Source organism: Geotrypetes seraphini, chromosome 7 (assembly GCF_902459505.1).
Source record: "Geotrypetes seraphini chromosome 7, aGeoSer1.1, whole genome shotgun sequence".
Taxonomy (NCBI): domain Eukaryota; kingdom Metazoa; phylum Chordata; class Amphibia; order Gymnophiona; family Dermophiidae; genus Geotrypetes; species Geotrypetes seraphini.
In genome coordinates, this window is record NC_047090.1 from 27,336,715 (window position 1) to 27,354,274 (window position 17,560).

Consider the following 17,560-nt stretch of genomic DNA (forward strand, 5'->3'; position numbering starts at 1 on the left):
TTCATCAGCTAGAACTTGCCTCTACTTTATTACTAAATTTGTACTTGAAATGAGGCTGAGGATTTTCAGGACCATCAAAGAGAGATATTTGGTCAATAAGCTGCCTCTGTGCATGTACTAGTAGAGGGGTCACTTGTTCCGTATATCGTTCACTGGAAGAGAAAAAAAAAAAAAGCATCCAATATTGATCCAGATAAATAGTTTCATTTTAAAACTAAACATGGAAATTTTTGTTTTCTTCTATTGATCCACTCAATGTTACTTACTGTGTAATTATATTAAACTGAATTGCTATATGTACCATTGCTTCCCATTTCCTCAAAAGGTACAAAATTTCAATAGTTTTGAGTATTAGATCACAAATCCATCGCAGATCAACCACATTCACATCATCCATGGGATAATCAAATGTGAGGTTAGAACCTCCTTCATCGTTAGCTATTCCTCCTGTACAGCTTGGAATGCTAAAATCTTCTGTAGAATCAATAATCTATGAAGAAAATTCAAAATATTACTTTTCAAATGTTAATAATTAGATTCATGGTAGTGAAGGTCATGGGTATTAAAGAAAAACATTATTGCATAGCTAAGGTGCAAAGATCAAATTAATGGTCAATAAATTTGCTTCTTACCTAAAGTAAAAATTTGCTACTCTGAGCATATGTACATCATAGCTAATCAGTTGTAAGGAACAAAATATTTGACATAGCTTTGACAACTATGAGGGGAAATGGAATGATATGTGTCCATAGAGAAAACCAAATTGACAGAGACAGGGAACATGTTATAGACTGACCAATTTATTGGAGAATGAGCCTTCAAAGAACAGCTAAATTTTCTCATACGTTTGTAGATATGACTAGGGCAACCTTCTGAACAAATGTTTGTGGAAAAGAGTTATCATGAGTAAGAGAATTAAACGTTGAAAGAGAATTCCCCTTTCATTTGCCATAACTCCAAAATATGTTCACATAAAGCATTTATAAAAGGAGAAGAATGTCCCAGCCTGGTAAAGCTTTGGATCAGACAATCATCTAAGTACAGAAAATATGAATGTCCAGGCATCTAAGGTGAGTTGTTACCAAAGCCAAGTGTTATTTAACTTATTTATAAATGATCTGGAAATTGGAACGAGTGAGGTGATTAAATTTGCAGATGACACTAAACTGTTCAAAGTTGTTAAAATGGATGCGGATTGTGAAATATTGCAGGTGGACCTTAGGAAATTGGAAGACTGGAATTTACCCCCTCTTCTATGAAACCGTGCTAGTGGTTTTTAGCGCAGAGAGCCGCGCTGAATGGCCTGTGCTGCTCCTGACGCTCATAGGAACTCAATGAGTGTTGAGAGCAGCATGGGCCATTCAGCGCGGCTCTCTGCGCTAAAAAATGCTAGTGCGGTTTTGTAGAAGAGGGGGTTAATGTGGACAAATGCAAAGTGATGCACATTGGGAAGAATAACCTGAATCACAGTTACCGGATGCTAGGGTCCACCTTGGGGATTAGCGCCCAAGAAAAGGATCTGGGTGTCCTCGTAGACAATACGATGAAATCTTCTACCCAATGTGTGGCGGCAGCCAAAAAAGCAAATAGGCTGCTAGGAATTATTTAAAAAGGGATGGTTAACAAGACTAAGAATGTTATAATGCCCCTGTATTGCTCCTTGATGCAACCTCATCTGGAGTATTGCGTTCTCCTTATCTCAAGAAAGATATAGTGGGCACTAGAAAAAGTTCAAAGAAGAGCGACCAAGATGGTAAAGGGGATGGAACGCCTCTCGTATGAGGAAAGACTAAAATGGTTAGGGCTCTTCAGCTTGGAAAAGAGATGGCTGAGGGGAGATATGATTGAAGTCTACAAAATCCTGAATATGGGTACAAGTGGATCGATTTTTCACTCTGTCAAAAATTACAAAGACTAGGGGACACTCGATGAAGTTACAGGGAAATACTTTTAAAATCAATAGTTAATCTCTGGAATGCGTTGCCAGAGGATGTAGTAAGAATGGATAGCGTAGTTAGTTTTAAGAAAGGTTTGGACAAGTTCCTGGAGGAAAAATCCATAGTCTTTTATTGAGAAAGACACGTGGGAAGCCACTGCTTGCCCTGTATCGGTAGCATGGAATATTGCTACACCTTGGGTTTTGGCCAGATATTAGTGACCTGGATTGGCCATCATGAGAACGGGCTACTGGGCTTGATGGACCATTGGTCTGACCCAGTAAGGCTATTCTTATGTTCTTATGTTTTGTGAATACTCCGAAAATGGAGGACAGGCCATAGAGCAATTCTTTATACTGGAAATGTTGGCACGTATTATGAGAAATCATCTGTGATTACAGTAAATCATCACATAGCACGGGTTCTATGAGATCTAGTGTACAATGCCAGTCTCTCTGCCCCCCCAATCCCCATTCCACCTTGCTATTATATTTACCCTTCTCAATGGAGAAGGGTAAATAGTGGTGTTTCCCTGGGGTCCGTCAATTGGCAGTTTACACCCTGAGGCAACAAGAAATTGTAAAACATTGGCCATCAATGATGGTCCATCATTGATATGCCGATCCCCGGCAAAGATAAGTAACTGTTTTGTTGCTATTTTGACCTTTTTGAATGTTTTCCTTGATAGTTTGCATTGCACAGTGTTTTCGAGCAAAATATAGGAGGCTTTTTATGCCTATGAAGTATCATTTAGCCTTGCCTTAAAGCTGTTATTACAGCTGGCTTGTGCTACATGTTCTGAGGCTTTTTCCTCCTTTCATGTTTGATTGGCTCATGTATATGTAAACAAAATGATGTGATGTATTGAACAATAGTGAAACAGACCGTACGCACTTATTTGTGAAAAGATTTGTTTATTGTTTGCCATACCACAGTCCATTATTTCAGAACTTGGCACTTTTATTCTCAGTGCTATGAGATGGCCTCACACTGCTTGTCCATAAAGAATACCCATGGACTCAAATTTATTTTATTCAAATTAAATGTGTTCCCCATAGATTCACTTCATTTCAAATAACACACATGGTCTGGTGATAATCATAAGGTTAAACTTGGTAACAAAAAGATTCAAGCAAGTAAATGTTATCATGAATTACCCATTAACTGTACTCACCTGAATGGAGCTGTTATTTTGCAGTGTAATAATCATATCCATGATCATATCTGAGGCCAGATAAAATGGCAGACAGATGGTTCTGTTAATTAGATATAAGGTAATAGGAAAGTCTCTATGTTTAGAAATCAATTGTGCCTCCAAAGTTATATTCCAAAGTTCTCGGCAAACATTCTGAAGCAATGTCCAATGGCAACCACGATGAGCAAGCACCTAGAGAAAAGTTTCAGAAAATAACTTTGATTCAAAAACCTAGATGATAAATGATCCACATTAAGAGAACTCTGTGTGCATATCCTCCCTTGCTTCCTTCTCCCTTCCTAAAGTGCTCTCCCCCTGTCTATCGCTCAGGTCAGTGAGAACAGGAGAGGTTACTTATGAAAATGTAGAATGTAAGTCCTCTGGCACAGGGAAACACTTACTGTATCTGGATATAGGCTGCCTGGAGTTCAGGTTAGGAAAGGTAAGTAGTGGTATGTACTTAGACTGTGAGCCCACTAGGGACAGAGAAAGTACCTGCATATAATAAATGGGAACCATTTGGGAAGTGTAGAAGCCGTCTACATGTAAAATCCAAATCCTTACCACTCTGCCACTAGGCTGTCCTTTCATAAAAGATGGAGGAAGAGGGGATCAAGGATATTAAAGCAATTATTTCTATAAGAGGTGGAATCATGGGGTGCTGTAGCCATTGAATCTTTTATTTGAAGTTAGAGAGTGGTTAGGACATCTTGGCCCCTTGATCTTATTTTCAAAGATGAGGACATTCAAGGGGAGAGGCCTCGAGGATTGGGCTTCCATCCAGAATTAATTATAAATGTGATGGCTCTGTTGATGTGCTAACATTTAATATCTGCTCTGATGTGGTTGTACAAATTCATGGTCTGGCTTGCAGAAAATGTCCTAATTTGCTTATGTTGTCTCTTTTCCCCGTGACCCAGTTTAGCTATCTCTGGAAAAGAAAGTGATGTAATTGCAGGTAAACAACATTTTTCCTTGATTTATTCATGAAACAAACGATATCCACAAAAATGTGTATTCTAACAGAGGAATAAATTAGGACATCCTAATAGCTATAGCTAGTGTTACATTAGAATATAAAAATTGCCATTGCTTGGTCTGACCAGTGGTCCATCATGCCCAGCAGTCCGCTCATGCAGAAGCCTTGATTGAGTCTAGCCTTACCTGTGTAACTTCCGGTTGAGCAGGAACTGGTCTAACCTTTTCTTAAATCCCTGGGAGGGTGCTTTCCCCTATAACAGCCTCCAGAAGAGTGTTCCAGATTTCTACCACTCTCTGGGTGAAGAACTTCCTTACGTTTGTACGGAATCTATCCCCTTTTAACTTTAGAGAGTGCCCTCTCATTCTCTCTACCTCTACCCCCTTTGGCTGAAATAACTGCAGTGAGACACTTCTTCTAGCCATCTATCAGTCTCTAAGGAAAGTTTGGTCCACTCCTCAATGCAGAATTCTTTCAGCTGTGAGATGTTTGAGGGGTTTCTTGCATGTACAGCCCGTTTCAAATCACCCCAAACCATGGGATTAAGATCAGGGCTTTGACTCAGCCACTCCAGGACTCTCCATTTCTTAGTTTTCAGCCAGTCCTTGGTGGATTTACTGGTGTGTTTTGGGTCATTGTCGTGTTACAGGGTCCAGTTCCACTTCAGCTTTAATTTTCTTACAGATGGTCTCACATGTTCCTCAAGCACCCTCTGATACATGTAGAATTCATGATGGATTCTATGATGGTGAGCTGGCCAGGTCCTGCTGCAGCAAAGCATCCCCAACCCATGACACTTCCACCTCCATGCTTCACAGCTGAGGTTCTTTTCCTGGAATGCTATATTTGGTGTATGCCAAACATGTCCTCTTTTCTGATGTCCAAATAATTCAATTTTAGACTTATCTGTCAATAGAACACTATTCCAGAAGTTCTGGTGTTTGTCTACGTTCTCTCTGGCAAACTTCAGTCTGGCCTTGATGTTAAATTTGTGCAGTCCCTTTCTGATTGTAGAGGCATGCACTTTCACATCACCACTAGCAAGAGCCTGCTGTAGGTCCTATGATGACATTTTAGGGTTTTTGGAGACTTCTTTTAACATCTTGCGATCTGCTCTGGGGGTCAACTTGCTTGGACGGCCAGACTTGGGCATGTTGGCAGTTGTTTGGAAAGTCCTCCACTTGTACACTATTTTCCAGACTGTGGAATGTCTAATGTCAAATTATTTTGAGATCTTTTTAAATCCCTTACCAGACTTATAAGATGCTACAATCTTCTTTCTGAAGGCCTCAGACAGCTCTTTTGATCTCGCCATGGTGTTCACTCACTGCAGCAGTCATGAGTACACCATACTAAATGTCCTTCAAAATGCTGAGTAACGATGTTCTAATCATGTGCACCTGAAGTGATACACCTGTGGTGTGATTTGAGCCACTTAAAGTGGGAGGATATGTGGGGGTGTCCTAATTTATTCCTCTTTTAGTGATTACCTAAATTTGTCAGCAGATGAGTCTGCTAGCATGCTTTTGGATCCCTTATCATGCCAAAAGTTGCCCCCGGAAAGCCAATCCTTCTCGAGCTTTTACAGACAAAATGGAGCCCACAACTCGGTCTCCGACAGAGCTCATGGAAACACTTGATATAAGGAGTGGCCTAAAGACTACATAAAACTTCCTCTCCATAACCTTATGAAGGAGACTTTATTCAAGAACTAGGCATGCCCACTTGACATCCATGTTGCACTACGCAAGTTGACACACTTTATCCCACAATTGCAGCACCAATCTTTGGTCATTGAGTCTACCCTGAAGCAGGTGCACAACACCAGTGTTTCCTCCAGGAGGGAAGGTAGAACTTTAGATAAATTTGGTCACAGAGTGTTCCAGGGGTCTAAGCTGGTGAACAGAATTCTAAATTACAACTTATACATGTCTTTCTATTTGAAGTCTCTGATTCAGAAGATGTCCCTTTATGACCACTATATACCATCTGACTACCTTCCTGCATACCAGCAGTTGATGGATGATCTCCTAGAGACCAGGAATTACATGATATGCTCCACATTTGACTTCTTTGACATTACCTCTCGAGCCTCTGCTGTCTATATCACCATGCACAGACAGGCCTGGCTCAGAATTTCTGATCTCGACTCCAATGTCCAGAACCATCTCTCTAACATAGAGGACATAGGGGACAACTTATTCAAAGATTGACTCGAGGAAGCCTCTTAGCAAATCAAATGCTATACTGAGTGTATGACTTCCTTATCCTCCTCAAGGTTTTGTCAATCCCAGCAGCCACAAAGTTATCCAAATACCTATAGGTACTCTGCTTATTATCTAAGATACAAATATCGCTAGGCCTCTGTATCTGCTTGCCTAGTAACTCCAAGACAATCTTGCCACCACAGACAACAGAAAACTTCGATACCTTTTCAATCCAAGCCGCAGCAGTTCTTTTGACTACCTCTTGGAGAGCATAGCCAATATTTCTCATCCTTCCCCATTCTCTACCCATTGAAGTTAGTTTTTGTTCACTACTATCAACACTGGGCTTTAATAACCTCAGATTATTGGGTCCTTCAGGTGGTAAAATGGGACTGTGCCCTTTGTTCACAGGGAAGAACTCTAAACCACCTCCAAGAGAGTCTCTTTTCAACTCCCAACAATGGGCTTTCCTTCATCAGGAACTCTCAGCCCTATTCCAGCCCAATGCCATACAGGATGTTCCTCTGCAGAAGAGAGGCAAAGGCTTCTACTCCAAGTATTTTCTGAGAACGTGGGCTATGGCTCAAATAGCAGGACATGGCAGACCTTCTAAGCCTTGGAGAGTGTATAAGAAACAACTTGTGAGTATATGCAAACATTAGAAAATATAAACATTTTTTTTATATGTAAACAAAAGTATGTAGCAAGCAGATGAACAGGAAAACTATGAATTGCAAGCAGGCTCTTGCCTACTGTTTGGATGGCATCAAACCTCACAGAGCCTCCATTCAACTGTTCCTGTCTTTTGATCCCAACTGCCTGAGAGCTCCTGTCACTAAGAGAACCATCTTGACATGGCTGTGGACTGTATCTCTCCCTCTGCTATGCTTAATCTGGACTGACACTTGAAGGCTGTGTCACAGCACATAAAGTCCATACAATGATGACTACAGTAGAGCATCTATACTCCACTCCTATTGAGGATATTTGCAAGGTGGCCACCTGGTTATCTATTCATACCTTCACCTTCCATTACTGCCTGGACAACCATTCCAAATGAGATAGTCAATTTGGCCAAGCTGTTCTCCAAAATTTATTTTCCACTTAGAAGCCAATTTCCCTCCAGCCTGTTTGAGGTTGCTAGGCTCATGGTGGTCGGCGATAGCCCTCTTCTTAAAGGCATGATCCTGGCAGCTGGTGAGTCCCACATGTGAGAATATACTGCCTGCTTGTCCTGGGATCAAGCACAGTTTCATACTTGTAACAGGTGTTATCCGAGGACAGCAGGTAGATATTCTCCCAATCCCGCAAGCCTCCCCTTCTTGGTTTCTTAGCTGTCACACAAATGGCTCTCCTCCAGGCCGAGGGCAATTATGAAGGGGTTGATGCATGCATGCTGCAGATGACCTCATGGATTTAAAATGATAGAACTCTTTCATAGTGTGTGCTAGGGCTCTGTGAATGAAGTCACCCACATGAGAGAATATCTGCCTGCTATATGCATTTTTTAAATATTCATGAAAGTTTATTACCACTGCTCTTCTAAGGTGAAGAAATGTTCTGCTGAAATCATCTAAAAGATATTTTAAGGAAAGATTTGGGGTTTCTTCTTTAATTGAAGGAGAACGTGTATACTCTGTTTCATTTGTCCTTTGTGTCCGAGGAGAATCAGAGCTACTTTTTCTTCTGCTACGTTCAGAAATGGTTTCAGAATCTGAAACAAAAAATCAAATCATTATTTCAGCATGATTCACATCCGTTCAAACTGAGCTCCTCTTTTACAAAGCTGTAGCAGCAAGTATCGGCGTGGCAAAAGCAACAAAATCCATAGGACCTGAATGGGTTGCATCACATTTGCTGCATGGGAATTGCTACTGTGGTTGAAAAGTACTTTGCACAGAGGCAGGTGCTGCAAGGCTGAAGGTTATTGCTGAGTGACTAGTGCCCTTGTGCCAAACCTGTACATAAGGTTCTTCACATCACACTTGTGCCAGCCCATACAGAACAGAAGATGGAACAAACTTCATGCCACAATAATCAGTTGAATTCACCAACTTACTAAACAATGAAATCCTAACTACTGTATATCACTAATATTACCCATCAATTAAAATGTTTTTGGAAAAGCCAAGACTTGAAAATTTGTTGAAGTCTCAAATAATCTTGTTGGAATCCAGTGATTCTCAACCAGTGTGTCAGGACAGATATGTGTGTCATCAAAAATGTGACAGATAGCAAGCTCTTGCTTTCCTTAACAACCATGTGTACCTGCAAGCTGGAGATTGCTGAATAGGAAATAAGGTATTTGAAATCCACGTAACTGGTCCTTTCTGCTTCACCATTAACCACAATGTTCACTGCTGCAAGTCTGCTCTTCTCTACCCAGCAGTCACCACCTTTATTTGCATCATTATCAGAAATAATGAATGATATTTAAGTGATTGTTTTTGTTCAGCCATGAACTGTAGGGTTCAGTGTGTCCCGAAAGTGAACATTATCTATCAGGAGGGTCACAAAGGTTGGTCTTGGAGGTTAAGATGTACAGTTTCAGCATCTATGAGACAAACATGGTTTTTTTCTTTTGCATAGAGCTTTTTGGACCCCTGTTCGTTTACAAAAACTTGATAGCTCTAAGTCTAATAAATGCTAGCACTGTCATCTTGAGGCGGGGACATTAGATCATCTTTTATTTTATTGTCCATTCATATTATTATTTTGGAAATGAATTTGGCCTCAGATAAATAGGATGTTGGAGAATCCGGTAGCCTTGACATATAATACGATTTTATTTGGCACAGCAATGAGAGCAAAGAGTCAAATTTCGTCAAATAACAACAAACTTTTATTTATATTAACTGGAGTAGCAGTTCAACAAATAACATACAATTGGAAAAGTTATGACAGGTTAAATTATAACTTTTGGTGGAATTCAGTATGCCATATGTATAAAATGGAACGTACATTTGCAACACAAAAAGGTTATATAGATAAGTTTAAGAAGATTTGGGGACCATTAATAGATTTTTGCAATGAATGATACAATTTTCCCATAATAAGATATTGATAAGAGGGGGGGTGGGAGATTTTATTTTATTCATCTTATAAATATAAATAATTTATCAATATATCTTGTTGTATTATATGCAGTTGCCAAAGGAAGGGGAGGGGATGGATTTATAATTGAGGAATAGTTGGTATACTTATTAAATATTATATACTGTTTCAAGATTATAATAAAAGATTATATAATGATACGTTATATATATAGTAATGTATGAAGTAATATCGAGTGTTTATGTAATGAAATTGTATAAATTTATGTGGTACACTTGTTGTTATATGAAAAATGAATAAAAAAACTTGAAACAAAAAACAGGAAGTAATGTTGAGAATCACTGTTCTAATCTAATCAGCAATGAATTCCAAAACAGAGCTGCAGAAAATTTGAAAAAAATATTTTTTTTCCAGATGATTTTAACTTTAGAAAAGAAAGTGAAGGTATCAAGACAAGATACCAAGAGAGCACGGATTAATGAGTATAATGCTGCCTCATGCAATACATGTTTCATGGAATATTACTGTTGAAGGACATGGTATAAATGGTCATGTCTAAACTCAGATGCACACTAACCATCAAAACTGTGAGGTGTGGAAGAGGGTAACAACCGCAAATTTAGCAAAAAATCACTCCACAAAAATAAGTTAAATTTAAACACCAGTAATGTCAGTGCACATGAAAGAAAAAGCCTCAGTACTGGGTGAGTCTTGTGACCCTATCTCCTACCCATCATTGGCATAAAAATCTTTCAGGAACACACTGAATAAATGTCCTTTAGTACACCTTTTGGGGGAAAAAAACCACTTTTCTACTGACAGTACATTGATCTGTGACAAAATTCAAGATTCTAATGAAAAATAGGTCAATGATCGTTTCGTAGCATTCTATCACTGTCTCGGGACCACTGAACCTGACATCAGAGTTTGCTGCTGATGTCAGGTTCAGTGGTCCTGAGGCAGTGGTAGAATCCCACGAAACAATTCTACCACTGTCTCGGGACCACTGAACCTGATATCAGAGTTTGCTGCTCGACTGTTGGCGATGATGTCATGTTCAGTGGTCCTGAGGCTGTGGTAGAATGCCACGAAACAATCTATTTTTGATTAGAACCTTGAATTTTGTCACAGATCAGTGTACCGTCAGTAGAAAAGTTTTTTTTTCAAAAGACGTACTAAAGGACAGTTATTCAGTATGTTCATGAAAGTTTTTTATGCCAATGATGGGTTGGAGGTAGGGTCACAGGACTCACCCATTACTGAGGCTTTTTTTTTTTTCATGTGCACTGAAATTACTGGTGTTTAAATTTGACTTTTTTTGTAGAGTGATTTTTTGCTTAATTTAAACTTAGATGAACCCATGCCGATTTATGCCAGTTTCTATAACAGCATCTTGGCACACAGGTGCAATTATAGAATTGGCATCTAGCATCGACACACCCAGATGAAGACATCAATTTATAGAATTGCTTCCTATATGATTATTAGATTGATAAAATAAAGCAGAACACTGTATTAAGTGATATGTATTAGTAGTCATTACCAGCTGTCTGTTTACGTTTTGTCTTTGGATCCTTTTTCAATGGTGGTTCAACATTATTTAGCCACACATCCTTTTCCTCCTCGGTTTTTGCTACCTTTTCCATGATTACAGTACCAGAATGGTATAATGAGAACACTTCAGGGTCCAAAACTCCAAATCTGTACAACCAAGCAAAATATAGATTATTAATATATGTCACAGTTGAGGGCCTTCAGTTCCCAAAGAACATCTTTCTAAAATGAAATTATTGATCTAACTTTTTGTTTACTCTACATTTAATTTTAAACATCTTGTAAGTTATAAAGATTTACTGTCAAAAAGAAACTTTCCATATTGATCAAAGTAGTACATAGGTGCCAATACACAATACCCAGACCACAACCATTTTGACACTTGCTCACATGTAGGTCTGGAAATCATAAAACAAATTTACTCACGATGGAAGAGTTCTGTTGTTTGCCTAACTGCATACATTCCTCAGGGATTACTTTAAGACAGAAGAAATGTACTGGCTATAGCTACAATATTTAGGTGTGATGACCCTTTCCAGAATAACAAGCAAAATGTCTGGCTCAAGCTCTTAAAAGATAGCATTATTGGCAGAATTTCCAAATAATTAGTTCAAACCATTACGATTCTTCTTGTTATTGTGGTTTTAATTTCTGTGGTGATATGTTCTCTTAAGCTTCCATGATTGTTGCACTTGTCCGGGTCTCGCCGCGTCTGGGTAGGTAGAACTGATGTTTCAACCATCATGCTGTGGCTTTCTTCAGGGTTTGCTGTGAGGTCTGCAGTTTGCCTTTATATATAGTGGGTCCTCAAACCTGACTGACTGGGGCTTGAGGTGACTGAGGCAGAAAAGTATGTTGGTCACAAATTAGAATTTTGGCAGGAAAGTCCGTTGGTCATAAATTTGAATTCTGACAGGAAAGAGGCTGGAAATTAATTGGGACAATTCTGAAATGGGAGGGGGGAGTTGCCTAAGGGATCTGGCCAATCGGAATCTTAGGCCACTCCCATCACATCCCACAATGCACTGGGAGGGGCCTTAGGTGCTGGGTTAATCAGGCCCTTAGGCCCCTTCCCGCCATTCAGATGAAGGCGGGCTGGCCAATTATAAAGGTAGGATGGGTTCATGTGGGCTGGGAAGTTTCGGGTGGGCTGGGGAGGGATGGTCTGGCTGAGCTAGGTAGGATGGGGATTCTGACTGAAGGGATTGGGCATCCCTCCTGTTGCGGTCATTACGGAGGGGTGGGGAGGTGTCCGGCAGGAGGGACTGGGCATCCCTCCTGCCACAGTCATTACGGGTGGGGGGGGGTGTCTGGCAGGAAGGACTGGGCATCCCTCCTGCTGGAGGATATGTCAGCGGGGTGGCGGTAGGAGGAATTGGGCACTTCTCCTGCCATGGATATTCGGGGTGGTCGGCTTTGGAGGTCCCAGCAGGAGGGACTGAGCATCCATTCTACTGGTAGTCTTCGCGCAGGGGGTGGGGGGATGGGCCGCAGCTGCTAAACTGATCACGGCAGGAAGATCTCTTGCTGCCTTCAGTTCAGCGGCAATGCAATTCTCTAGATGGATGTTGGAGCTTCAGGAAGGCCATGAAAACCTTCCTTTTTACAAACCCAGCACCTTAAGGACATGCACCAGAAATGCCATTCTGAGTCAACACACCTATGCCACCTACTCTCACCAGATGCTGCTTAGTGTATGTTGTATTGTCATGTCTATGTTGTAAATTACGTCATCTCTGTCCTGTGTAGATTATATTGTGGATGTACTTTGTAACCCGTTCTGGGCTCCTTTGAGAGGACGGGCTAAATAATTAAATAAATAAAATAAATAACCAACGCCTGTAATAAGGGCACCGGTTAGAGTGGTGGTTAGGTGATTCAGTATAGGGCACCCGTGTGCGATTCTCAAAAGCCACTTAGGCGGCTTCTGAGAGTGAACGCCCTATACCGAATCCGGGCCTTAATGAATTGTCTTACTGCAGTAAAAAGTTGGTCAACTCTTAATAGACTTGTTTTGAAATAAAAAAATGCACTTCTTGTTGGATCACAGGCCACAATTTGGAATCACAGGTAAAATTATCATTTATGGGTAAGAATATACCTTTAGTACAAAAACTTAAATATTTGGGAATAATTGTGGTTACCCACCTGACCTTCAATGGTCAAATTTCAGACATTATCAAAAAGGTTTCATACCCTTAGAACATTGCGTGCAATTCAACACTATTTTGAAGAATCCAATTTACATACTTTGATCCATGCCTTTTTCACCTCATAAATAGATTATTGTAATGTGGTATACTCAGGTTTTTCTAAACATAATCTTAGACGTATGCAGACGTTACAATACTGCTTTCAAATTGTTGAGATACAAGAAGAAGCTCGATCATGTTAACATCTCTATTTTTGCAATACCTCTGGTTACCTATTTCTTATAGCATTAGCTCATAAGTCACTTTATTCTCGGCAACCAAGTTATTTTCATGCAAAGATCATTCCATGTACTCCCTCCCATACACTTAGACCACTGCAAAACCAAATGAACCACAGTGTATGTTGCGCTCGGTGACTCACGATGACCTACCTATTCCGACAGTGAAACAGCTGCGGCTAGCTGTGTCTAGAGCTAGCATATTTTTGTGTGGGGGTCTTCGCAAGTGGATAAGCTTCCGGGATATTTATGACAGCAATCAAGTTTGAGTAGTTTGAAAAAAATGTTGAAGAAACATCTCTTCTGTAAAATGAAATATGGGACTTGATTTATAGTTTTTTGATGTGAGGCCCTGGTAGCTTCTTAATAATAATAATGTAAAGCTTCCTAAAATTACAATGTTATATTGATGTTTGATTTGTTGTATTGTATGTGATTCTGCTTGTATATGTACTTTACTGTGACCCGCCTTGGGAAAGGTGGGGTATAGATAAAAAAATACAAGACAATAGATGAGTTATTTCTTCAGTTAATAGAACCAAATGGGAGTCAACCAGAGCCAAAGCTTTTATCTACTTAGCACCTAGCTTATAGAATCTACATCTAGAAGTCAACTTTAAGGCTTTTAAGACTTTACTAAAAACATATATTTTTTTCAGCAGTCCTTTGGAGAAGCCATTCCACAAAAGGACTATATTTATTAAATGGATTCTTAAGAGACTTGAGCAGGATATTTGCTGTAACATTATGCATCACATCTTGCTTTTTTTTCTTCTTACTGGATATTTTGATAATTATTAACCGCTGAGAACTGTTGTAAGCTTGAGCGGTATATCAAGTCTAATAAACATATAAAATTGTATAAATTCAATTTAAGCAGACCAATGCCAAATGCTTAGCTGCGATTCTATATCAGCTTCTTGTCGCCAGAATTCTATTTATAGAATATTAGCATAAGTCAACACTGGCACACCCATGTTTAGGTAAACCCTCTTACGCCATGTCAATGGCAGGTGTAAACTGGAATACCTAGGTGAACCAAATGATGCACGTAATTTATAGTATTCTATAATCTATGAAAATAACATGGAAACACCATCCATGGCTTGCCCATGTGTACAACCACCTTGCAGTTAGGCGCTACCTTACAGAATAGTGCTGAGTGCAAACAAATGCCTAACTATTGGTTAATGGTACCTTTGAGGCACCTAAATTGCACATAACTCTAGGTGCCTGCTTGTAGGATTGCCCCTTATATGAGGTCTGTTCAAAAAGTTCCAGAACAGTTTGAATTGTGCACCAATGGGAAGTTCTTTTGAGACTCGCTAGAGGGCGTTGAGTAGCTTGAAATCTCATGTGTAACCTCCTTTTTTTCATTTGTTGATATCGGTTTTCATCTCTGAGCTACAGCAGTTTTTGTGAAAGTGTGTTTTCATGATCAGCTATTTTTCATCATGTGCAACCTCAAAGAACAGTGCTAAAGCGTGAAGTTCTGTTTTAAATTGTGTAAGACAGCTACGGAAACTTATGAAATGTTGGAATTGGCTTATGGGGAACATGTCATGAATCATGGAAGGTGTTTTGAATGGTATTCATGCTTCAAATTTGGTCGTGAATCATATACATCAAAGAGGGAATTGAATCTACTGGAGAGAACACGCCACAACAGACGGATAAGTTAGAGTCTCTATGGGTCAAAATCCGGGAACAAATGGACTGGAAACGAAGATCGGCATCTACTACCAACCACCAGGGCAGTCTAAAGAAATTGATGGAGAAATGACAGACAAGATTAAACTGCAAGATTAAACTGCAAGGGAGGCAACGCAGCTATCATGGGTGACTTCAACTATTCGGGGATAGACTGGAACCTAGGCACCTCCAGCTGTGCTAGGGAGACCAAGTTCCTGGATGCTGTAGGCAATTGCTTCCAGGAACAACTTGTCAAGAAAAATATGAGAGGAAATGCAATTCTGGACTTAATTCTAAATGGATTGCGAGGACTGGCACAAGGTGTAGAAGTAGAAGGGAAGCTGGGGAGCAGTGATCACAACATGATCCACTTTGACCTGGATGCAGGGGCGAAACATCAGTCCCGAACGACGGCCACGGCACTGAACTTCCAAAAAGGGAATTAAGAAGGGATAAGACTCATGGTGGGGAAGAAGATTAAGAAGAGGATAAGCACTGTAAAAATGCTAGAGCAAGCTTGGTCCCTTTTAAAGGACACAGTCACCGAGGCACAAAATCTATATATACCGCGAATCAACAAGGGATCCAAGAGCAAAAAGAACAAGGAACTGGCGTGGCTCATTGTAGATGTGAAAGAAGCGATCAGAGACAAGAAAACTTCATTTAAGGAATGGAAAAGGTCAAGAACGAACCAAAACTGGAATAAGCACAAACAGCATCAACGCAGGTGTCATAAGGCAATAAAAGGGGCCAAAAGAGACTATGAGGAAAAAATAGCCAAGGAGGTGAAAAACTTCAAGCCATTCTTTTGATATATTAAGGGGAAATGGCCCACGAAGGAAGCGGTGGGACCATTGGAAGACCATAGAATAAAGGGAGCGCTAAAGGAGGACAAAGCAATTGCCAACAAACTAAACACATTTTTTGCATCTGTATTTTCCAAAGAGGATATACACAGCATACCGGAACCGATCAGGCTATATGCTGGAATCGAAGACGGGAAACTGACAGGGTTGCCAGTCAGTCTAGCACAGGTATGCAGGCAGATCGATAGGCTCAAGAGTAATAAATCCCCGGGACCGGATGGCATCCATCCGAGTGTCATCAAGGAACTGAAAGGGACTATAGCTGAACTGCTTTAACTAATAGCCAATCTGTCGATCAAATCGGGAAAGATTCCGGAAGACTGGAAGGTGGCAAATGTTACACCGATCTTCAAAAAAGGTTTGAGGGGAGATCCGGGAAACTACAGACTGGTGAGTCTGACCTCGGTACCAGGAAAGATGGTAGAGGCACTGATAAAGGACCGCATCATTGATCACCTTGACGGACACGGTCTGATTAGGATCACCCAACACGGTTTCAGCAAAGGCAGATCTTGCTTGACGAACTTGCTGCACTTCTTCGAGGGAGTAAGCAGGCAGATAGACAAGGGCAACCCGGTCGACATTGTATATCTGGATTTTCAGAAGGCGTCTGACAAAGTTCTGCATGAATGACTACTTCAGAAAATTGTGAGCCATGGAATCGAGGGTGAAATACTCACGTGGATTAAAAACTGGCAGGAGCATAGGAAACAGAGAGTGGGGGTAAATGGACAATACTTGGACTGGAAGAGCATCAACAGTGGGATGCCGCAGGGCTCGGTGCTTGGACCCGTGTTCTTCAACATCTTTATAAATGATCTGGATATAGGTACGACGAGTGAGGTGATTAAATTTGCGGATGATGCAAAATTATTCAGAGTAGTGAAGACACAGGGGGATTGTTAAGATCTGCAATGTGACATAATCAAGCTTGAGAAATGGGCATCGACATGGCAAATGAGGTTCAACGTGGATAAGTGTAAAGTGATGCATGTCGGTAACAAAAATCTCATGCACGAATACAGGATGTCCGGGGCGGTACATGGAGTGACCTCCCAGGAAAGAGACTTGGGAATTCTGATTGACAAATCGATGAAGCCATTTGCGCAATCTGCGGCGGCGGTGAAAAGGGCGAACAGAATGCTAGGAAAGATAAAGAAGGGGATCACAAACAGATCAGAAAAGGTTATCATGCCACTGTACTGGGCCATGGTGCGCCCTCACCTGGAGTACTGCACCCAGCACTGGTTACCATACATGAAGAAGGACACGGTACTACTCGAAAAGGTACAGAGAAGAGCGACTAAAATGGTTAAGGGGCTGAAGGAGTTGCCATAGATTAGAGAAACTGGGCTTTTTCTCCCTTGAACAGAAGAGATTGAGAGGGGACATGATTGAAACATTCAAGGTACTGAAGGGAATAGACTTAGTAGATAAGGACAGGTTGTTCACCCTCTCCAAGGTAGAGAGAACGAGAGGGCACTCTCTAAAATTGAAAGGGAATAGATTCCGTATGAACGTTAGAAGGTTCTACATCATCCAGAGAGTGGTAGAAAACTGGAATGCTCTTCCGGAGTCTGTCATAGGGGAAAACACCCTCCAGGGATTCAAGACAAAGTTAGACAAATTCCTGCTGAACCGGAAC

At 40.6% G+C, this 17,560-nt stretch overlaps 1 protein-coding gene across 5 annotated transcripts in view; it reads right to left on the minus strand.

Annotated features, from left to right (window-relative positions):
* CFAP54 (cilia and flagella associated protein 54) overlaps window positions 1-17,560 on the minus strand; it is a 440,387-nt gene that overhangs the window by 171,721 nt on the left and 251,106 nt on the right. For all 5 annotated transcript variants that reach the window (XM_033951153.1, XM_033951154.1, XM_033951152.1 and 2 more), the window contains exons 35-39: window positions 10,916-11,073; window positions 7,851-8,032; window positions 3,112-3,324; window positions 267-490; window positions 20-152 (exon numbers count right to left, since the gene is read on the minus strand). In XM_033951153.1, the coding sequence (XP_033807044.1) occupies window positions 20-152; window positions 267-490; window positions 3,112-3,324; window positions 7,851-8,032; window positions 10,916-11,073 (910 nt within the window). The remainder of the gene's footprint in view (window positions 1-19; window positions 153-266; window positions 491-3,111; window positions 3,325-7,850; window positions 8,033-10,915; window positions 11,074-17,560) is intronic.